Consider the following 22097-nt stretch of genomic DNA (forward strand, 5'->3'; position numbering starts at 1 on the left):
GCTTCCACTTGGTGGGGTTACTAGAAGGTGAAAGGAGTGAATACATGTAAATAACTTGTAACAGTGTTTGGGTGTCAAAGCACATGATCCATAACCAATCTATAAAGGAAAATTGGGGTGAGTTTACTCTGAGCCAAAGGTGAGGACCATATAGCCCGGGGCCTTCCTTCCCCAAGGAGGGAAGGGCACGAAAGAAGTGGGGTGTACAGAGTGGTTATATGACCTCAAAGAGCATGTGTCACATACGATTTTTACAATAGCCACGAGACTGCTCTGTCCGCACAGCAATTGGTGGACACAGCAGGGTGGCAGGTGTGCTGTCTCGAGCTAGGTGGTCACAGGTGAGCTGGGTGGTCACAGGTGAGCACAGCAATCAGTTCCTAGCCTAAGGAGAGATGCTTATCCTTGAGGAAATGCCAATGTGGGGGCAAGTTGCATCTTTATCTTAAGGGCTTTTGTCTCGCCATAGGAAATGCTGAAAGCAGAAATACAATGCGTGCTCAACGGCCACGTCAGGCCCTTTTGGAAAAACAAAGTCAGGCAGAATTAGGTTTACACCCAATGGCTTCTTCATATACTCCAATATATCCTATTGCCTGCCGTTTCTATTTGTCAGGGCGCTAGTTTGCCCTGTTTAATCTTGTCCATCGTTTACCTTTGGGCTGACCCAGCCCTAACTTCGGGCCAGGTCGCCGTTCTCTGACCTCCACCCTTATATTAGCGGGGAAACTCGCGGCCTCAATCGCAGGCTCCCGGCTTTGCTTGGGTTCACGTGCTCTCAGGAGACGGATTCCTTAAAGACCAACTCCGATTACAACTCTGCCCCCCCAACCCCCCGCCAAGACTGGGGCTCCACGGTCACACAGGGCTGGCACTGTCCCTCCTGTCCCGTGAATCTCCGTTTTCTTGTCTGTGATTTGGGGACAATAATTCCAACTCCCAGCTTCGCACTGAAAATCCAGGCGATGCTAATCCCTTGGCTTCACAAAATGTTTGTTGAATGAACACCCACAACACACCTCGTACTCATTTGCCAGAGGTAAAACTCTTTAATCTCAGAGCGCCCCTCCCAACTTCCGATGCCCACCCCCCACTCTCTCCCCCACACCAGGGCCGGAGAGTGAGGCCCCCTGCCCCCCACCTTGGGTGGACGAGGGCCCTTTAAGGCACCTGTGGGGGTGGGGGGAGAGGGGCGGGAGCTGGTACCGTCCTGGACGCAAGGACGGGCTTCGATTGGCAGGCTGTTGTGGGATGGGACCAATGAGACGGTGTCAGACGCAGGGACAGGACTGGGCCATCCCTGAGGTGGCCCCCTCAGGGACAAGTTGTCAGGACTTGGGCCAAAACGGCCCTAGCCCCAGTAGTGTAAAGAACGTAAATTTAAGGCCACAGGTTAATCCTGGGCGCAGGGGGAGGGTCTGCCACGCCCCCAAGAGGCTGGAGCCAATCAGCCAGTGGGACTAGGGAAGCGCGGACGGTGACTCTCTGGCGATTGGCCAAACCCTCTGGGCTCGGGCCAATCAAATGAAAGAACTGCCTATTCCCTAGGCTGAAGTGGAGGGCCACCAGCCAATCCTGGGGCCTGGCTGTGCTCTTCCAGGGAAGGAGCCAATGCCGGGGGAGCAAAGCCCTTGTTGCTAGGCAGAAAACGACGGAGGAGACCCGCTCAGGGCTTAGAACTAGCCCCGCCCCGACCGGGGAGCGAGCCAACCCCTTAGGAGAAAGCCTGTCGCCGGGCGGGGCGAGCGGCGATCAGACCCAATCAGGGAGCCGACTCGGCGCAGGAGGGCGGGGCCGGAGGGCGGTGGGGCCGCCGGGGCCCGTCCCGGCTCGGGCTCGGATTGGCGGGCCCCGGGGGCGGGGCGGGGGTGTAGTGTGGGCGGGGCGACGCCGGCCGGGCGGCGCGCTCCCGGGGCCTTAGTATTTCCGCTTGAGCTTCTGGAAGTCGCTGGTGTTGAGCCGCGGCCGCGGCAGGTCCCCGAAAACCTGGGTGTCCTCGGCCTCTCGCAGCACCAGCGCGCGCATGCTCGCCGCGATGCGGTCCAGGTCGGGCGAGGAGGGCTGCGGGCACGGGACGGGGTCAGCAGCGGCTGCGCCCTGGGCCCCTGCGATGCCCAAGGCCCCCTTCACCCTGTCCTGCTCCACGTAGCGTTCTTCTCGACTCGGACACCTCCTCCTCCAGGAAGCCCTCCTGCCCTTCTCCTCCCCTTCTTGGCCTGGACCTATGAGCAGGCACAGCCGCCTGGCCCCCGTCGCTCCAGTTCCTTCTCAACCATCACGGCTGGGTGCACCCAGAGGGCCTGGCATCCCAGGATATGGGACTGGGATTCAGTCACGTTCCCATCAGACCTCTGCCACCGACTAGCTGTCAACAGGGATTTCACTTCCCTAGGCTTCCGTCCCCCCTCCGAAAAACGGGGCTGAGAACGGGGTCTGAGACAGTCAGCACGGTGATCGCTCAAGAAAGGCGACTGTCATCTCACCAGCGCTGTACAGAAAGGATCCCCCTCCGTGTCGGCCTCCACTGGGGAGGGGTCCTGGCATTTTCCTGCAGTCCTAGCACCTAGTGCCACCTCCCTTATAGGCCCGGTCACCCCGAGCCGGCCTGGCCCCCAGCAGAATGGGAGAGGCCAGCGGCAGAGGCTGGACCGGAGCCCAGCACTCAGGCGGTGCCCCGGTTCACAGATCAGCGGCGAGTGCACCAGCAGCAAACAACACAGCAGCGGACGCTGGACCTGCCAGCGTGTAAACGACAACACGGAGGCATCCTAGGAGGGGGGACCCGGGGACCCACGGCCTCCTCCCTCGCAGGCTGCAACTCCTTTCTGAAAGGAAGCTGGGTCCCCGTTTCCATTCTGCCCCTAACAGTTAGGCAGAGGTCCCAGGGAAGTGACATGAACTCTCAGTGCCTCGGTTTCCCCTCTGCCTCAGGGAGCTTCAGTGACGGGCAAGGAGAACCCACCCACGCCAGCCCAGGACTCCTCATGTAGAGTCGTGTGGGAGGAACAGAGGATAAGGCGGGGGACAACTTCCAGGAGGGGCCAGGAATGTGTGGGGTGGGGATGGAAGGTGCTCCGACCCCTCTGAGCCTCAGGGTCCTCATCTGGAGGGGACACCAAAGTACTTGTGCCTTGCCCGGATTCTATAAACGGAGCTGTTTCTGGAAACGAGAGGAGGTTTTCCCCACAAGGCACTGGGACACGTGATAAGGCTGCAACAGTTAAAAATGCAGGGCTCTGGCCACAGGACCTGCCTCGAGAGGGGGAGGGGAAGAACAACCCCGTGAAGCCGGGCAGCTAGGCCCGAGGGCTTCCTGGAGGAGGCAGCTCTGAGCTCTTCCCGCCACCCCCCCTCCCCTCCTCCCATGTGCCCGCACCTGCCCGTTCTCCTCGTCTGACGATCGCGCTTCCGTCCTCTTCTCCTTGAAGGCCCAGACGGGCACGGACACGGGCAGGGACTTGGCATACTGCTGGGTGGGCAGGGCTGAGGCCGGGGGCACTGAGTAGGCGGGGGGTCCGGCGGGGGTCTCCTCGCTTAGGCTGCCGTCTGGGAGAGAGGGTGGACTTCAGCCTCTGTCCCTGCCTTCGTCCCAGCCCCCCCGGGAGTGGGGACACTCACCATCTGTGCTCTCGGGGTCCGACTCGCAGAAGGGGGGCAGGTCCTGGAGCGTGGCATCCTCGTCCATCACAAAGAGCCCTGTGGATGGCGTGAGAGGCCCCGGCCAGTTGGGTCCCCGCCACACTCCCGTGCCCTGGACTCCAGCATTACCATCGCCTGCCCACTCCCTGATTTGGCCAGGCCCTTGCGAGCCTTAGGGCTTCCAGAATTATCATTCCGTCTGCCTCCAACACCCTCCCCCTGGTCACCGACAGAACCAAATCCAGTTTCTGTCTCTCTCTTACACCCTCAGGTAAAAGCGACTGGCTGGACTGACATGAAATCTGTAAGACCGGTTTAGGATGAAGTGACTTAAAATACAGGCTGAGAGAAAGGAGGCAATTACGATCTTTGTTTGGCAAATGTGCACCCAGAGGTGAAGTCCCTCGCCCCAGGTCCCACAGCCAATAGCAGCCTCACCAGTATTTGAACCCAGCCCGCGGGGCTCCACAGTCTGTGCCCTGAACCCGATTCGGGTTTTCTCCAGCAACAGTGAGGAAACCAGCCATTGTAAACTCCTACACACTCTTCAAACTCCTACACACTCTTCAAAGCCCTAATGCTACAGTCCAGTCTCTAGGAAGCAGCCAACCTCCAGATTCCCCCCAAACAGCCAGGTGCTCCCTCCCATGGCCGCCTCGGCTGTTGCTTGCATCCCTGACTCCTCTTTAACTCCTATCTTGGTCCTCACAGGCATTAGGCACCCCAGATCTGGGAACAACTCCTGCCCTGCTCATGCTCCCAGCTGAGGAGGCCCCTTCCCACCCCACGGCTTCCACAGGACACCGCCCCCTGTCAGGACTCCAATTCCTTGGCAGACTGGGTGTCCCTCGAGAAAAGGGCCCGAGCTGGCTTTGGGTCTGTGCCCAGCACCTCCCAGCACAGAGCTGACCCCAGGACACAGCGTCAGGAAACCAAGGCTCAGAGAGGGGAAGTGACTTGCTCAAGGTCACACAGCGGGTCACAGGCCAGCCAACCTGGCCCCCAGGCTCTTTGAGACGGCAGCTTCCACAGAGCAGGACTCAGGGACGAGCAAGTCCCACCCTCCAGGAAAACCTATCACAAAGGCCACTTGCCAAGCCTTGGGCCTCCCCAGCCCCTGCCCACCGCACCTCTCACCTCCATTATCACTGACGCCCAGCCGCTCCCCAGAGGTCTCGGTCTCCGTGGGCTCGTCCTCGTCCTCCTCGTCCTCCTCCCTGGCCAGGGCAGGCCGGGGTGGGCTCCGGGTGGGGCTGGGCGGCTGTGGCGCTGGTGGGGGCACGGGGGGCCGGGCGGCGGTGGCAGCCCTGTGGGCCAGGGCGATGTCGTGGAGGCAGCGGCGGGCAGCCTCGGCGAGGGCCCCACGGCCGTGGGCTGCATAGGCGCAGGGGCCCGGCCGGGGTGGCGGGGGCGGCGCAGCCGTAAGCAGCACCAGCTCCGTGCCCGTCCGGGCCCGGAAGCGCTCGGCAGCCCCCACCACGGCCTCCCACAGCTCCTCGGGGCGCCCCGATGCCATCCGCGCCCTGTGGGGCAGAGCAGGACACGGGGGGCTGAGGCTTGGCGGACCGCGCCACCCCACCCAGCCCCGTGTCCACCTGTCCCGGCTGCGCTCAGCATCTTCCCCCAAACCCGAGACTCCCCCGGGGCCTCCTCCGCACCCAGACCTTGGGGTGCCGTCCTCAACCCCGAGCCCCATCGCTCCCGCCCTGCCTCGTCCACACAGCCCCGGTCTCTCCTCTTGGCTCTGCCCTGTCCAAGAGGGGAGCCACCAGCCACATGCGACTGAGGAGCACTTGAGATGTGGCCAGTCCAAAACGAGAGGTTCCGGGAGTGTGAAATCCACACGGGGTTTTGAAGACTCGGCGCAGAAAAAGGAGGATGTGGAATAGCTCATTAGCAATCTGATGGCGTTTCCGTGTGGAAATGACATCTGAGCTACACCGGCCAAATAAAATGTATAGGGAAGTGCACTTCATCTGTTCTCCTTGTACTTTTTTAATGTGGCTTATAGGAAATCTGAACTTAGATGTGTGGCTTGTCCGACAATTCTCTTGCATGCTGCTGCCCCGGACCACCCCATCCCACCCACCACCCCCACCTCCCAGCCACCGGCCTGGCCCCTTAGGGGCCTTCCACACCCGGCCATGACCCTGCCTCTCCCCAGCACCCCTAGGACAAGGTCACAGCCCCTTGGCCTGGCAGTAAAGGGCCTGCGTGGTCTGGCCCTGCCCCAGCCTCACGGCCTTCTCCACTTCTGAGGCCTGAGGCCTTGGGTGAGGGTGGTTCCCCTACACCCTACACCCGGACCACTTGTTCTCCATTTACCTGTCACTCTCTTGCTCAGGCTAGTGTGTAAGCAGCCCCCCAGCCCGGGACTCCCACAAAGTCTGAGCGACCCCCATTCTAGCACATGTCCCTCTGGGGAATGCTGTCTGGACCACGTCCTTCTCCCCAGCTGGTGTGGGAGCCTCCAAGGGCAGCCTGTCGATTGTCTCCGAGCCACTGCCCCAGCCCAGCACGTGGCCGGCCTCGGAGAGCAGCCAGAGCAGAACATGCCATTCGAGCTGCCCTCTGCGCCTGAGCTCCAGCTGCGAAGCTTTTGGGCTTCCTACGAGACCCTGGGCCTGCAGCTCCTCCAGACGTCTCCCTGGATCACCCAGGATGGGCCAGGTGCCTTCCCAAGACCCGCAATGCCCTGGGCTACCTCCATTACAGCTCATGTCACTGAGCTTGTGACAGCTGTACCTCCATCTGCCTCCTCCGTCAGACTGTGGGCAGCCCGAGGTCAGGGATCTGTGTCCCTAGGATAGGTCAGCCCTAAGCAGACAATGCTGGAGGCATCTCCTTAGGATGTGAGATGAGCAAGGGGCAAGGGAGCTGACTTCAGGCCCTGACTGTCTTCAAACGCGCTGTGTGACCTTGGACCATTCACTGGCCCTCTCTGTACCTCACTTTCTCTCCCTTGTAAAACAGAGTGGTTGAGCCAGGGCTGCTGGGTGGCTGAGGACCCTCCTTGGGGAGGCAGTAGGCACCCCATCACTCAAGGGATCCAAGCAGAGTCGTGACCCAGCCCGCCAGGGTCGTCGTAGTTTGATTTCAATGTGTGGGCCCTCTGCAACTCATGATCCCAGAAGCCAGTGTTGGCTGAACACCTACTCGGTGCAGGGACTCTGCACCTGTCACCTCCCCTCCTTCTGGCCCCCTAAGGTGGGGGCTGCTCCCTCACAAGCGAGACAACAGAGGCTCACGGGGCACAGAGCCACAGACAGCAGCACCGCTCCTGACAGACCCCGAGGCAGGTTCATCCCACACCTCCCTCAAGCCAGGCAGGGCCCCGAGTGTGTCTTCAACATCCTCATCGCCCCGTCTCACCAACCTGGTGAGGGAGCAGCTATCGCCCCACCTGGATCTGGATGCAGAGCCTGTTCTGAATCCCGACTGCCATCCCCTCTCCTTTAGGAGGAAAGATTTATAATCTCCTAGTCCGGGTGGGGAAAGCGAGGCCCAGAGAGCTCAGGGCACTGGCTATAAGGCACACAGCCAGAAAGGGCACCAGTGGGGCTGAATCTGCTAACTGCCCGACTCCAAACCCCACAGAACTGGGGGGTGCTCAGGGTCTCACAGCCACTCCTGGGCTCACCCCCAGCTCATGAAAGAGGAAACTGAGGCTCAGGGCGGGGAAACGACTGGTCTGAGGTCGCACAGCCCAGCAGAGCCAGGCCTGGCGCTCTCACTTCCTTGGGACGCTAGGCTTGAAATCCTCTCTGTCCTGATCTTAGAGGAGCCACAGGGCTGAAAAGCGTGAAACGGGAGGGTCCCCCACCTCAAAGAGGAGGCAGGGGCCAAAAGGAGGAGGGCATCAGGCAGGCCTCTCTGGCAAGGCCTGGGGGCTCTCTGGAGTTGGTTACCCACCCGGAGAGAGCCAAGACCTGGGGAGTCCTCCCGCGCCTTCAGCTCCTGGAGGAAGTCCTGCATCCTCCAAGGAACTGAGAGATGGAGCCCCCCCCTCAATGCAGGAACTTAAGATGAGGGAAAGGAGAAGGTGAGACCTGTCCCCGCGGGAGGGGGATGAGGGGTAAGGAGACTGGCCTCTCAGGATGCAGTGAGGAGGGGAGGGGAGGAAACTGAGCCCAGGAAGAGGCGAGGAAAGAGGGTGAGCGCCCCACTGAGTGAGGGATGCTGGTGAAGCCCCCCTCCCATCACCTGTCAAACTGGAACTGCCCCCCTACTCGCAGGTGGGAGGAACGCGAGGATGCGCCCCGGGGCCGGAGCCGGGGTGACTGTCTGGGGTCTTTCTCCCCCGCTCAGAGACCTCCCCACCTCGGCCAGGGGTCCAGGGAGGACCCACTTCTCCAGGATGAAAACAGGAAATCCCGCCCAGGTGGGGCCCAGGACCGGAAGTCCCGCCTTTGGACGGGTGAGGGGCACCCCGAGGCCCCCCGAGCAACCCCCCGACCCTGCGGACATGGTCCACGGCCAAGGGGAGGACCCCAGTGGGTCTGGAGGCTGGAGGACAAGGCTGTCGAGGATTTGCCTCGGGTCAGACACGACGATGCCCACGGGAGACCCCTTTCCAGCGCTCCGCGTAGCGTCGCCGGGCGATCTCTGCCCTCTGATCTACGCAGGCCATTCCCTTCCCAGGAGCCGCTCGCCCTCCCAGCGCCCCTCTCCTCGGGACGGCCAAATCCTCCCCACACCGCGCTTCACAACGCCGCCTCCACTCACGTGCCCGGAGCCAGCATGGCCGGCCCGGCGCCGTCGCCGCCCGCAAAAGACATGGCGGGACCTCGCGTCACTTCCGCGCGGCTGGCCCCTCCCCACCGCCTCGCCCCGCCTCCCTGATCCGAGCCGCCCGAGACCAAGATGGCGGCCGCGGGGCTTCCCGGGGCCACCGCGGGGCAAAGGTGACAGCAGGGCGCCCATAAGAAAGATGGTTGAAAGAAAGGCTTCAGCTTGTTCGGAAACAAGCCTAGACCCTCAGGATTTGCCCCTAAGAAATATGGCCGTCCACACTCGCCCACTTCGGACCACCGTAAACTAAGCGAAGAGACCTGAGGTCCCTCACCCGTCATCAACCTCTCCCACAGAAGGGGAGGAAAGCATTGCCCGTTGATGACATGGCAGCCAGCGGGCATCATTTGCCCATAAAGTATATGGGCTCCCCGTCTCTCCAGCCTATCCCCCTTCAGCACCAAGGCTGGCAAAGATCCAACATGGCAGCCTTTCCTGCTTCGGGTTGCCCAGTTTCAACATGGCGGCGCAGGCCGCTTGCTCCCCAGGGTGACTCAGGAATTCGTCTGGGACGGCTTCATTCTCGGGGATACTGACGGCTTCATCCCGTTAACCCGAGTCCCTCAGCGCCTCTTGTGACGTACAGCTCCTCTCACCTTTTCTTTTATCCGTTTCTCTTTTCCAGGACCCTCCCCCACCCCGCCCTGGAGCGCCCCGCACAGAGATGGGACTGCCCCGTATTAACATGGCCGCAGCGGACCGGCCTTAGCCGTGCCCTTGAGCAAAATGGCATCTCTTTGGCTTCGATGCCAGTACACAATATGGAGAAAAAGTAGGCGTTTCCGAGGGAGCATGAGCGAGGGGGTGGAGCTCTTGGACTCCTTGTTTACTTCGTGGTGACGGCCACAGCACTGCGCTTGCGCACTCTTGCCGGCCCGCTCCACCCTTGGCGTCTGTGCCATGTGACTTCAACCCTCGTGCTTCAAGTTCAACCACCCGATTCTGAAAGATGGTTACACCCACTCCCGTCCCAGAACAGGCAAGGGCGCGACCACTGTCACGGCTTGAGGGGAGTCTCCCATCCGGATGTGACCGCATGTTGACCCGGAAAAGGAGGGGGCCGGGGCAGTGGGGCCCGGGCCGCAGCTATGGAGGGAGCCGGTTACAGGGTAAGCAGTGTGGACGGGTTCTTTCGCTTCTGTCGATGCGCAGCGCCCCACTCCGGTGGCCAGCTTCTCCCTCTGGCCGTGCCGGGGTCCTGGGAGGCCGGCAGCTCCTTAGCAAACACACCATTCCCCTATAAACGCGCTGTTAGCCTCCCCTCCGCTGCCCTAGGGAGACCCTATCTTTTAGCCCCGCCCTCGGGGCTGCTGTGATGCTCTTCTGGGCCCTGCCCCCTTCGGAATTTCCTGCCCCCTTCTCCCCCTCCCTCCTTCTCCCCCTCTGCCCCCTCTCCACCACCTAGCCCCCAACGCATGGCTGTCGTAGAGGCTTCACCACTAGGGGCCCCATCCCTTCGGTAAGCGTCCTCTGGGCCCCGCCCCTTGGGGATAGCTCCTCCCCCGGGCCAGCTCCCATTGGCTCCCTCCAGGGCCACGCCCCCTGGGGGGTAGCTCCTCCCCGGGCCCCGCCCCCTTATGGTAGCTCCTCCCCGCGCCCGCTCCCATTGGCCCCGGGCCCCGCCCCTCACCGGCTCCCGCCTCCAGGTGGTGTTTGAGAAGGGCGGCGTGTACCTGCATACCAGTGCCAAGAAGCACCAAGACCCGGACTCGCTCATCGCGGGCGTCATCCGCGTCGTGGAGAAGGTGGGCCGGCAGGGAGCAGAGCTCGGGCAGGCCCGGAGCGGGATGGAGGCGACCTCTATAGGAGCGTGGGGCCTGGAAGTCAGCGATGCGACCTCAGGAAGGCTGGGTGTGCAGACTAGAGGCGGGTGGGGGGGGGGGCTTCGTAAGGCTGAGGGTCCAGAACGGGGAAGGAGTTTGGAGGGGAGCTCCTCTAACCCCTCCCTCCTTCCTTCAGGACAACGATGTTCTCCTGCACTGGGCTCCTGTAGAGGAGGCTGGAGATTCCACCCAGATCTTCTTCTCCAAGAAGGTAGGCTTCCCTGGCCTCCCCCCTCACCTCTTGCGTTTTTCTGGATCCAGGCAGTGGAAGGCAGTTGAAGGACCTGAACAATCCCAGACCTCTCCTAGGGGTGTGTGTGATTCTCCAAGAAGGTAGGCTTCCCTGGCCTCCCCCCTCACCTCTTGCGTTTTTCTGGATCCAGGCAGTGGAAGGCAGTTGAAGGACCTGAACAATCCCAGACCTCCCCTAGGGGTGTGTGTGATCCTGGCTGGGAGCTCGTGCCTTTCTAGCCCCCTCCTCTCTGTTTAATGGGGCTGAAGATGCCCCTTCATAGAAAGCAAGCAGACACCCCAAGATCCGTGGCTCTGGGGACTGCTGCCCTCTCACCCCTTTGCTTCTTGGGAGAGCCCCACCAGGTTGCATCCACGGGCTGTCAGCCCGTAAGAACTTGAAGGGGTGTGGCATCTCCTCTGGGCCAGTCCTGCCATCATGTCCGGAGGGGGAACAGGACCTAACTGAGGCTGCTCACCCCCCTGTGCCAAGACCCTTCCTCCCCCTGTACAGGATCTTGTTACCAGATGCCTCCTGAGGCCTCCTCTGCTGGGACCCAGAGATGAGTCCAACCCAGACCCTGCCTAAGCCCTCATCCCCATTCCCTTTTTGAGAAAGTGAGGCACAATGAGAGGAAGCCCAAAAAAGTTAGGAGGTGTTGGAACTTGGGTTGGAACCCAGACGCTCTGCTTCCAGAGCCCCGCCTCTTCCCTGGGGAGCACACGTTTGGGCTGGGACTCGAGAGATATGGGGATGGGAGGGTGTTTCAGGGGTGGCATGGGTAAGTGTGTTGCCAGGCACGGGAGGAAGTGGTGTGCTCTGAACAGGGGTTTGCTGGGAAGGTGGCTGGGCCTGAAGTGCTGGGCTGAGCAGCTCCGACCCTGTCCTGGGGCCCTTGGGAAATGTGGGAGGAGAAGGATGTGGGTGTGGACTGCCCCTCTGGGGGTCATGTGAGAGGTGGACCAAAGGATGGAGTGGACGGAGATTGGAGGCTGGGAGGTCAGGGAGGAGGCCGGTGTGAGGGATCAGGGAGAGAAGAAGGAGCCTCAGCTGGGGCTGTGGGGTCAGATGATCTGGGGGGGCGGGGCACAAGTGGAGATTCCGAAGAAGCAGTCAAGATCCTGAGTTTTCACCAACTTCGCAGGCAACCTGAGTGCCTTTCTTGAGAATACTGCTGTCCTCCTTGACTCTCTGGTTTTCAAATAACAGAAACCCACTGAGACGAGCTTCAGCGGAAAGGGCACATATGCATTCAGGATATATTCAGCTCCAAGGAACACAATACCCGGCTGACGGGTTAGGCAAACAGCTTGTTTCTTTTTTTCTTTCTTATTTTCTTTCCTTTTTTTTCTTTGCTGAGGAAGATTTGCCCTGAGCCAACATCTGTTGCCAGTCTTCTTATTTTTGTGCATGAGCCACTACCACAGCATGGCTGCCAACAGATGAGCAGTGTAGGTCCGTGCCTGGGAACCAAACCCAGGCTGCCAAAGTGGAGTGCACCAAACTTAACCAGTAGGCCACTGGGGCTTACCCAGCAGTTTCTCTTATCTCACGAGACTCCAAGAGGTGTGGGACTGCCTGCCTTGGTTGATGACGTCAGGGCCTGGGTCACTGGGACCCTGCCTCTCTTGTCCCAGTGGCCTTTGAGTGACTGTTTCACCTCCAGCCATTGCATCTGCCTTTTATGGCAGGAAGAAGGGGGCAAGCAGGGTGACAATCACATATGTCTTTCTCATCAGGGAAAGCAAGAGATTTCCCAGAAGCCATCTATAGCAGTTAGGAGTTGCATTTGGCCATGCGTAATAGAAATAGGAATAACAGTGGCCTAAGCAAGATAGAAGCTCATTTCTCTTCTATTAAAAAACCCGGAAGTCAGCAGTACAGGTTCACAGGTCATCAACAACCCAGTTTCCTTCCATCTTTGCTCTGCCATCCTCAGCATGTGGCATCCATCCTCAAGGCTGCCTCTTGGCCCAGAAGGGCTGCTGGAGCTCCAGCCTTTTGGATTGTTTTTGCCTGCTCTATATGTGTGTTGCAGCTTGGCCAGGGAGCTCTGCTCATTACGATTACTCAAGGAAGCGTGCCTCTAGAGCAGCCACCATCTTAAAAGTTGCCATTCGTTGTGGCAGAGGGAAAGAGAGTTCTAGAGGTCTTGTCCTCACAGTTAAACAGTCCATCTTGGAAGTGATATGTCCCTTGGCCAGAACTAATTGCACGGCTCCACCCAACCAGTTGGATTCTGTGAGCTGTGATCTTGCCATGTGCCCAAGAGACAGAGAGCTGCAAGTATCTGATAAACAGCACTATTAACTATCGTTACACTGTGTAAACCTTGATGAAATGGTTGAATCCTTCATGTCACCAAACACAAAGGGCAGAGGTGGCTTTGCCAGGGCTGGTTCGGCAGCTGTGTGGACAGGTGTCCCTGGCTCTCCTTGGCCCTCCCCTCATGGCCCTAGTTGGCTGCCACAGCTCCAGACACCATGTCGTCCCCCGACAGCACCCAAAGGCTAGCCCGAATAGAGTGTTCTCTCCTGCAGGTGCCTTTTGATCAGAAATCTCCCTTCCTCGAGTGCCCCACGGATGTCCTGTCAGCTCCCAGTGGCCAGGGTGGGGTCCCTAGGCCACTCAGAGCTGCAGGGGAGGCTGGGTGAGCGGATATTGGGAGAGCTCCACGTCTGCGGTGGGAGGGCCTCTCATCTTGGAAGTAGCAGCAGAAATGGCAGTTGGGTAGCCCCACAGCCTGGGCCTTCTGGCTTCATTGCGGGAGTCACAGATCATGCCAGTTGCTTTCAGCCATAACGGATTAAATGCAAAGAAGTGGAGGCTTAAGAGAAGTTGTACAAGGGCTGGAGGAACAGGCCTGACGCTGCAGAGCTGACCTGCCAGGGGAGCTGCCACCATTGTCGAAACGGGGGTGGTGGGGAAATGGGACCGTCACTGGAGCTGTCCAGTTCAAGAACACACCAAAGCCACTGCTCGGCCCCCACAAAGCTAGTAACCAGGCGCTGGAAGACTGGGCTGGCCCCCTGACGGCCCCAGTTGCCTCTCTGTGTGCGAGAAGATGAAGGCAGAGATGTCTCCTTGCTCGTCAGCCTAACACGGCCAAAGGGCAGGAAGTGGCCCTTACCCGGTTCCCATTTTCCGGATCTGAGTGCATCTGATTGGTAGACTCTATCCTGTGTCTGGAACTCTGGCTGCAAGGGAGTCTGGGAAATATAGTTTTCAGCTTTCTGGCCTTTGCCATAGGGGAGGGGACACCGGCCTGGGAATGGACTCACCGTTGCCACAGTCCTCACACACTTTGTCCCCTCCCTGTCCTCCCGCATGGCCCGTGGCCAGCACTGTGGCCTTTACTTCACTCTGACCCTCTGCCCGGTTCCCCTGAATCTGCCCAGCAGGCCGCTGAGCTCAGGACCCGGCAGCCACTGCCAGCCCCGAGCTGGGCACCTGGTGATTTTCATACTGACCTGGGAGCCGGCTACTTTTTTTTTTTATTGAGATAGAATTCACTGACCGTAAAACTCAATTTTATGGTAAAATTTAAAATTTCCCTAGTGTATGTAGCCCAGTGGTTTTTAGTATTCACAAGGTTTTGCAACCATCACCACTGTCTAGTTTCCAGAACGTTTCATCATCCCAAAGGAAGCCTGTACCCATTAGCAGTTGCTCGCTCCCCAGCCCCCTCCCCCGGCTCCTGGCGACCACCGATCCATTGTCCGTCTCTCTAGATTTGTTTATCCTGGACGTTTTGTATAAACGGAATCCTCTAATACGTGGTTTCCTATGACAGGCTTCCTGACTTAGGGTGCTGTAAAGTCCATCTGCGTTGTACCATCTCTCAATGCTTCATTCCTTTTCTTTGCTCAGTAATATTCCATTATGTGGCTAGACCACGTTTCTTTTGTTTTTCGTCAACTTGGCAGCCAGCTGGGCTCTCTCTGCATCTTGCCTGTTATGAACGGTCCCGGTTTCTCTGCATCCCCACCCACACTTGTCATTCCCTGTCCTTATTCTAGCCGGCCCAGGCTATGTGAAGTAGGTTCGGATTCGACCTGCGCTGGTGACTCCCGACCACTTCCTTTAAGCACCATGACCTCGGGCAGTCTGGCTGCAGAGCACCGTGGCTCCTGCTTGACTCCCTGCTCCTGACGTGGGGTGTGTTGGTTAGAGCCACCATGAGACTTGGCTTTGAGTCCTGGCCCGGTCCCAGTCCCTGGCTGTGCAGGGTGACCCGAAGCAAGTGCTGTGCTCTCTTTGTGCCTCAGTTTCCCTCTTGGTTCAATGGGGCTACCTTCCAGGGTGGCCTCGCAGCTCAGATCTAGAAACTCTGAAGCCACAGCCCCCTTCACTCTTTTCCTTTCTTCCCCCAAGGATGCCAGTGGGAGTGATTCCTGCACCTCGGAGGAGGAACCGACCTTTGACCCCGGCTATGAACCCGACTGGGCCGTCATCAGCACCGTGCGGCCCCGGGCCCGCCGCTCAGAGCCCACGAGAGGTGGGCTGAGCGGTGCGCCCGGGGCGGGTGGGGGGAGACAGGTCTCACCCTCAGGGTCACGGCTGCACGGGCTCTGCGGCCCACAGTCAAGATGGCCACCCGGCACTGGCCTTCCTGTCGCCGGAGAGCAGATGGGGTGCAGGCCCATCCCTGGCCCAGGGCGTCTCCGGGGTTTGCAGCCTCCCCCGTCCCGCTGGGCTTCCTGATTGGCTGTGGGCATTCTCCCCCATGAGTCCTGCCGCTGAAGCTTTCCAGGCCGTGGGGGCACCAGGTGCAGGGTGATTGGGCCACCCTGGAGTCACACCAGGTGCTGGGGGCACCAGGGGAGGCACCCATTAGGGGCTGGGGAAGCCTCCAGGGACAGGAGCCTGGCTCCGAGGGACACTTGGAGTTTTCTGTCCCGACTGAGAACAGCCCAGGCCAGACCAGCGGACGGGGCGTGTGTCACAAACCACAGACTTTAGCTGTGGCTCGAGTGTGGGGTCTGCAGTGCAGGGAGGGTGGGAGGGGAGGCGGGCAGGAGGCAGGGGACAGGTGAGGGGCCTCTGGTGAGGGCAGCCGGGGGTGGTTCTGGAGCAGGCACATGTTCCCCCGACTCCCTGCCTGATTGATGGATTCGGTTGTGTTTCCAAGGAAACGGGAGGTGACCTAGAGCTCCCAGAGGGGGCCTGGGGCTGGCTCAAGGTGGGGGTGGGCTCACAGAGCCGACGGTGCCCCCTCGGGCTCTTCCCCAGCTCCTGACACTGCGCCCTCCCCGCAGGTGCGGAGCCCAGCTCCCCCCGGGGCTCCTGGGCCTTCTCCGTGAGTCTGGGGGAGCTCAAGTCCATCCGCCGGTCCAAGCCGGGCCTCAGCTGGGCCTACCTGGTCCTGGTGACCCAGGCCGGAGGCTCGCTGCCCGCCCTGCACTTCCACCGCGGGGGCACCCGAGCGCTGCTCCGCGTCCTCAGCCGCTACCTGCTGTTGGCCAGGTGAGCCTTCTGCCAGCGCCCGCTCTGTCCCTCCGCGTCCGCAGCCTGGCCCCAGGGCCGTGAGAGACACAACTGAGACGGATGTAAAGCAGGACAGGCTAACTGCCAAGGCCAAGGGGACTTTGGTTTCGGCCAGGACCCGAGCCCTGGGGTGGTGGAAAGAACCGCTCTTTTCCCGAGTTGGTGGCACTCTCTGGGCCCCCAGCAGCCCCACTGGATGGAGAGATCCCAGCAGCATCCCATGGCCCCTCGCTGGCCAGGCCAGCCCTGGGTCGTGTGCCCGGCTGGGGTCCAGCTCTGGTCACAGGCCCAAGGGAGGGATTCCTAAGGGGTGGGACGCTGCCACTGAAGGGGGCGGGAACCCAGGTGGGGCGGCCTGGACCGCGCAGGACGCAGGCCCCACCTGAGTGTCACCGCGGTCTGCTCCCCAGCTCCCCGCAGGACTCCCGCCTCTACCTCGTCTTCCCGCACGACTCCTCGGCCCTCTCCAGCTCCTTCCACCAGCTCCAGCTCTTTGACCAGGACAGCTCCAACGTCGTGTCTGTGAGTCCCAGGGCCAGCGGAGGCGGGGGTGGGGCGTGGAGGGGCGGGGCGGGCAGCGCAGTGGGCGGGGCTGTGACGCCCCCGGCCCTGTCCCCAGCGCTTCCTCCAGGACCCCTACTCCACCACCTTCGGCGGCTTCTCCCGCGTGACCAACTTCTTTCGGGGAGCCCTGCAGCCACATCCGGAGGGGGCGTCCCCCGACCTTCCTCCGCCCCCCGAGGACGAGCCCGAGCCTGGGTTCGAGGTCATTTCCTGTGTGAGTATCAGGGTGGACCCCACTGTTTTCTGGGTGTCACCTTGGGCACGTGGCTGCATCTCCCTGGGTCTCAGTCTCCTCAGTAAAATGGGGATAGGAATGGCATCTTTCTCTTCGGGTTGCTGAGTGACTTTGCGGAAAGTGCTCACAGCCTGTGTGCCTGGGACCTGTTATTTCTGGGAGGCCTTTCCTGACTTGGAGGTGACTTTGTCATTGACCCAGCGATGGAGACGCTTCCCACCCTGAGCGTTAAGCGTCTGTTGCGCTATGAGGGGCTCTGAGCTGCCGTGGACGGCGCCTGGGAGGAGGCTGGGGAGTGCTGTGGGGTCCCCCCAAGACAGGAGCCCAGCAGGCCGGCCCAGCCCCCGGCTCACTTGCCTTGTGTCCCGCAGGTGGAGCTGGGGCCGCGGCCGGCCGTGGAGCGGGCACCTCCGGTCACGGAGGAGGAGTGGTCCCGCCACGTGGGCCCCGAGGGCCGCCTGCAGCAGGTCCCGGCGCTGAAAGCCCGCATCTTCTCAGGGGTGAGGTGCCGAGTGGGTGGGGAGGCCTGGGCAGGGGTGGGGGAGGCCCCGCTGAGCTGCCCGCCCCGCTCTGCCCCCAGGGTCTGAGCCCCGGCCTGAGGCGCGAGGCCTGGAAGTTCCTCCTGGGGTACCTCAGCTGGGAGGGCTCGGCCGAGGAGCACAAGGCCCACGTGCGCAAGAAAACGTGAGTGAGGAGTGCGGCCCCCGCCCTGCCAGGCCCCAGCCTCCCGCCTCCCAAGTCCGTTGGAGGTTTTGACCCACAGTGTGTCCCAGTGGCCAGCGTGGCGCCCAGTACCTCACAGATGCACAGAGGGGCTTGCTCCCCAAACGTCGGCTGCCAGCCTGCCGTGTGCGGGGCACCGACCACGCACAGGGGACACGGAGGCACACGGGCCAGGCCCGTCTCCATCACTGTTTGCATCATGGCGCCATACCGTTTCCATGACCCCTGGCGGCGGGCTTCCTAAACCCCTGGGGCCCACCTTGCCTCACTCCTGGTGTACATTGTGCCCCTGCCGTGTGTCCTGGTCCCGTCCCCCGGTGCTCTCCGTCCCTGGGGTGACGGACTTTCAACAGAAGCCCCCAGGGCGTTCTGTGTTGTACGATGTCAGAAAGGGGAAGCGGGGGCAGTGGGAAGATTGACCGGGGGCTCTGAGGCGGTGACCTGGGCTGAGGGATGAGGCGGTGGGGTGTCCAGGCGCTCCCTGGGTGCCGCCCCGTGGGGTGTCCTCACATCTCGCCTCTCGCCACCACTCAGGGACGAATATTTCCGCATGAAGCTGCAGTGGAAATCCGTGAGCCCCGAGCAGGAGCGCAGGAACTCGCTGCTGCATGGATACCGCAGCCTCATTGGTGCGCGGGGCCGGGCGGCAGGCGGGAGACAGGCGGTAGACGGGTGGGCAGGGAGGGCCCGGGGAGTCCTTGCCTCTTGGCCTTGCCAAGAGCAGAGCAGGGCCATCCACGAGGAGGGGTGCGGGGAGCCAGGCTCCTTGGGTTCAGATCTGCCATCTGCTCACTGTGAGATCTGGGCAAGGACTTTTACCTCCCTGGGCCTCAGTTTCCCCATCCGTGGGTGGTGGAGTAACGGTCAGTGGCTGGGAGGACGTGGTGAACTGGGAGCATGAAGCACAGTGCCTCACTCGAGAGCCTTCGAGGCGGTCTCTGGAGCAGCCCCCACCCACCTGGGATTTGCCGACGAGAGGGCTGGGGGCTGTGCTGGTGGCCCCGCAGCTTTGTCACCTTTGCGCCCGTCCCTACAGAGAGAGACGTGAGCCGCACCGATAGGACCAACAAATTCTACGAGGGTCCCCAGAACCCCGGGCTGGGCCTGCTGAGCGACATCCTCCTCACCTACTGCATGTACCACTTCGACCTCGGTGGGTGCCGGCCGGCGAGGGGCTGGGGCCGGGCCTTCCCTCCCCTCGGGGGACGCTGGGGGCCCCGGCTGCGCCCTGACCCCGTGTCCCCCCAGGCTACGTCCAGGGCATGAGTGACCTCCTCTCCCCGATCCTCTACGTCATTCAGAACGAGGTGGACGCCTTCTGGTGCTTCTGCGGCTTCATGGAGCTCGTGGTGAGGCTCGGGGCGGGGGGAGGGAGATGGGCCCCCTCGAGGGCTCGGTCCGTCCTCACTGGGCGCCCCACCCGCAGCACGGGAACTTCGAGGAGAGTCAGGAGACGATGAAGCGGCAACTGGGCCAACTCCTGCTGCTGCTGAGGGTGCTGGACCCGCCGCTCTGTGACTTCCTGGGTATGTCCCTCGGTGGGTGGGCGGCTCCGCTTCCCGTCTCCACTCAGCTTGAGCCCGGGATTGGAAACCGGTTCCTGTGCTCCTGGGGCCGGGACTCCTGCATTCCGGCCTTAAAATTTTTATTCGTTACTTGTTCAACATGAAAAATGCTGGAAATTCAGATAAAGAAAAGACAGTGGAAGCTGCCATTCATGGTATTGCTCTTTTGCGTGCAGATGACGGTAAGGTAACTTATTTGTGAGCGTTTCTCTCCTGAAGTTGAGGATCGCCCTGGGGGAGGGAGGGCGAGCTGGCCCACTTCACTGAAGGGGAAACTGAGGCTTAGGAAGGAAGCACGGGCCGCTTCCGGAGCCCTGGGGCATTAGCTGCCTTCCTGTGTTGTTGACAGTTTTCTAAACCTTCACTCTTACTGGCTGCATGGTGTTCTGTCCATTTTAAGGATGTACCAGACAGGCTGGCCCAGTGGCATAGTGGTTAAGTTCATGTGCTCCACTTTAATGGCGTGGGGTTCGTGGGTTCAGATCCTGGGCACGGACCTAGCACCGTTCATCAAGCCATGCTATGGTGGCATCCCACACACAAAATAGAGGAAGATTGGCAAGAGATGTTAGCTCAGGGCCAGTCTTCCTCAGCAAAAAGAGAAGGCTTGGCAGTGGATGTCAGCTCAGGGCCAATCTTCCTCCCAAAAAAGAAAAAAAGAAAAGAAAAAGAAAGGAAAAAAGGATGTACAAGAATAGGTTTAACCTGACCCGCTGGACATTTTATTTGTAGTTTTTCATGGTGATGAGTACAGTCTGGATAATTTCTTTAGTTTAAATTTCAAGAAGTGAAATTGTTTCTAGGGCAGGACATGTTTTTGTAGCTTTTGAAATGTTTGACCCCATCCCTGCTTTCCTGGAAAGTTCCACCAGCTTGCCCTTTTGCCAGCAGCAGACACGAGTGCCAGCTTCCTCACGCCGCCTCCAGCACGGGGTGTTGACTAGGTTTCATTTTTCCCCCGAGTGTTCTGGTGCTTGGGCATCCCTTCCACGGGCGAGTGGAAGCCGTGGGACTAGCCCACCTCGTCTGGCAGATGGGATGGGAGACGTTCCTGTCGACAGCGGGCATCCGTGTCTCGGTCTGAAGCCTTCCCACGCTGGCAGGAGTTCCTTCCTTGCCCGGGTGGTGAGGTTCTCACGGCCCCGATGCTGCTTCGAGCGTCACTGTGAACTGAAGTGAGATTGGTGTTGATTGTGAGCTTGCTCTCTGCTGAGCTCCACGCCTCCCACCCCTCTGCCCCTCCAGACTCCCAGGACTCCGGCTCTCTCTGCTTCTGCTTCCGGTGGTTGCTCATCTGGTTCAAGAGAGAATTCCCCTTCCCGGATGTCCTCCGGCTGTGGGAGGTGGGCCAGCCTGTTCGGCTGGGAGGGCAGCGAGGGAGGAGAAATTCACCAGCTATCCTGGAGGTGGGGGGGGCAGACCTGGGGGGACCTCAGGCAGAGGCTGGGCCATGACCCCTCCCCCCCGCACCCCTAGGTGCTGTGGACAGGGCTTCCCGGCCCCAATCTGCACCTGCTGGTGGCCTGCGCCATCCTGGACATGGAGCGGGACACCCTCATGCTTTCCGGCTTCGGCTCCAACGAAATCCTCAAGGTGAGGCCCTGGCACCCTCCCGGGTCCCTGCCATCTCCCTGCCCATCCTCACCTGCAGTGGACAGGACACGTCTAGGTGTGAACCCGGAGCCTGGCAGTGTGCCACGCCACCGTCGGTACCTTGCAGTAATAGGTACTTAGAATTGTTGAAAGTACTCCAAACAACTAAGCTGTGAGCACCACGGCCTCATGCGTGAGGTGGGGTCTGTTTTCTCCTAGCCCAGCCTTAGCCCTGACTCCAGGCTGTGCCCTCACACTGGGGGGGGGGGGGGCGGGGGCTGCCCCTCCCCCGGTGCATTACCGCCGCCGGCCGCGGGGTGGAGCTCGGGGCCCTGCCCCTTCACGGGGCCCTGCATCTGTCAAGCAGCCTGAGCCGGCGTGCACCCCCATGCCCCAACTCTACCACGACCCCCAGGGGGCAGCCCGGTCTGTCTTCCTCCGGTGCATCCCCAGCACAGGCAGAGTAGGCGCCCGGGGGTGGTTGAGTGCTCGCCGGCGGGCAGCCTGACCCACCCCCTCCCGCAGCACATCAACGAGCTGACCATGAAGCTGAGCGTGGAGGACGTGCTGACGCGGGCCGAGGCCCTCTACCGGCAGCTGACCGCCTGCCCGGTGAGTCCCGACCCCTCCCGCCAGCCTCCCCGGCCAGCAAACCTCTGACTTCGCTCCCCACCCCTCCACCTTCCAGGAGCTGCCCCACAACGTGCAGGAGGTCCTGGGTCTGGTGCCGCCCGCAGAGCCCTGCAGCCCCTCGCCCTCTGTCTCCCCACTGCCGCTGTCGCCCACCCGGGCCCCACCGGCCCCGCCTCCCCCCGCGGACACAGCAGCGCAACCGGACAGCAGCCTGGAGATCCTGCCGGAGGAAGAAGAGGAGGAGGAAGGCGCCAACTCCTAACCCAGCTCAGCCTGCGGTGGCCTGCCCAGCACAAGCACTTTATCCAGCTCCCGCCCCACGTCCCGGTTCTCCCGGAGGCTGGGGGGGTGGGGGGGAGGGGGCATCCTGCGCCCTCCTGATGAGCTGGTTCCTTTAAGCTGACACTCCGCGTGTCCAGCTGGCCTCGTGTGGGTGGAGGAGGCTGCCACGTTGGCTTGGACCTAGATGGGGAGGGGGTGGTGGCTCATGGTCCCCCTGGCCGCTCTGCGGAACCGACGTCTCACCACATGACCCTGGCCCGGCCGATGAGACGGAAGAGGAGGTCCCTTGGGGGTGACTGGTAGGGGCTTGTGGAGGCAGGACTCCCTTAGCTGCCGGAGCTTGGGGCATTTGGAGGCATGAGGATGGGGTATGGCCACCACCTGGCAGCTGTGCGGGGACACATCCTGGTCCTAACCGAGATGGAACGGCCTGCAGAGCTGCGCGCACTCTGGGGACCCAGCCTACCACTTCTCGTTACGTGAGAAAAATAAACTCGTGTTTAACCCACTGTCGGTCGGGCTTTCTGTTA

The 22097-nt window shown here is 61.3% G+C and overlaps 2 protein-coding genes across 3 annotated transcripts; one reads left to right on the plus strand and one right to left on the minus strand.

Moving 5' to 3' along the window:
* Positions 1–1025: 1025 nt before the first annotated feature.
* Positions 1026–9086, minus strand: AKT1S1 (AKT1 substrate 1). Of its 2 annotated transcripts, none has more exons than XM_044760226.2 (5): positions 9027–9086; positions 4777–5162; positions 3619–3696; positions 3377–3546; positions 1026–2061 (listed from the first exon to the last, which is right to left on the minus strand). In XM_044760226.2, the coding sequence occupies exons 2-5, from the start codon at positions 5153–5155 to the stop codon at positions 1918–1920; spliced, it is 771 nt and encodes a 256-aa protein (XP_044616161.2). In that variant the 5' UTR covers positions 5156–5162; positions 9027–9086; the 3' UTR covers positions 1026–1917. The 2 variants fall into 2 exon arrangements, with proteins under 2 accessions (XP_044616161.2, XP_014685788.3); XM_014830302.3 differs by lacking the exon at positions 9027–9086 and adding an exon at positions 8365–8468.
* Positions 8723–22076, plus strand: TBC1D17 (TBC1 domain family member 17). Its single transcript, XM_044760223.2, has 17 exons — positions 8723–9539; positions 10077–10175; positions 10390–10464; positions 14860–14983; positions 15744–15951; positions 16383–16494; positions 16592–16750; positions 17143–17271; positions 17352–17455; positions 18029–18123; positions 18531–18647; positions 18743–18843; positions 18921–19020; positions 20305–20402; positions 20536–20652; positions 21178–21264; positions 21341–22076. Exons 1-17 carry the CDS (start codon positions 9519–9521, stop codon positions 21545–21547), a joined length of 1953 nt encoding a protein of 650 aa, XP_044616158.2. The 5' UTR covers positions 8723–9518; the 3' UTR covers positions 21548–22076.
* The last annotated feature ends 21 nt before the right edge of the window (positions 22077–22097 follow it).

Source organism: Equus asinus, chromosome 26, assembly GCF_041296235.1.
Source record: "Equus asinus isolate D_3611 breed Donkey chromosome 26, EquAss-T2T_v2, whole genome shotgun sequence".
Classification (NCBI taxonomy): domain Eukaryota; kingdom Metazoa; phylum Chordata; class Mammalia; order Perissodactyla; family Equidae; genus Equus; species Equus asinus.

Bases quoted from the DNA above. Each gene is read 5' to 3' on its own strand.
- TBC1D17 (XM_044760223.2), top strand. From the start codon at position 9,519: ATGGAGGGAGCCGGTTACAGG. The intron at 10,176-10,389 runs GTGGGCCGGCAG...TCCTTCCTTCAG, and splicing joins TCATCCGCGTCGTGGAGAAG to GACAACGATGTTCTCCTGCA. The intron at 21,265-21,340 runs GTGAGTCCCGAC...TCCACCTTCCAG, and splicing joins GGCAGCTGACCGCCTGCCCG to GAGCTGCCCCACAACGTGCA.
- AKT1S1 (XM_014830302.3), bottom strand. From the start codon at position 8,417: ATGTCTTTTGCGGGCGGCGACGGCGCCGGGCCGGCCATGCTGGCTCCG. The intron at 3,547-3,618 runs GTGAGTGTCCCC...CCTCTCTCCCAG, and splicing joins GGACCCCGAGAGCACAGATG to ACGGCAGCCTAAGCGAGGAG. The intron at 2,062-3,376 runs GTGCGGGCACAT...CCGTGCCCGCAG, and splicing joins CAGACGAGGAGAACGGGCAG to CCCTCCTCGCCCGACCTGGA.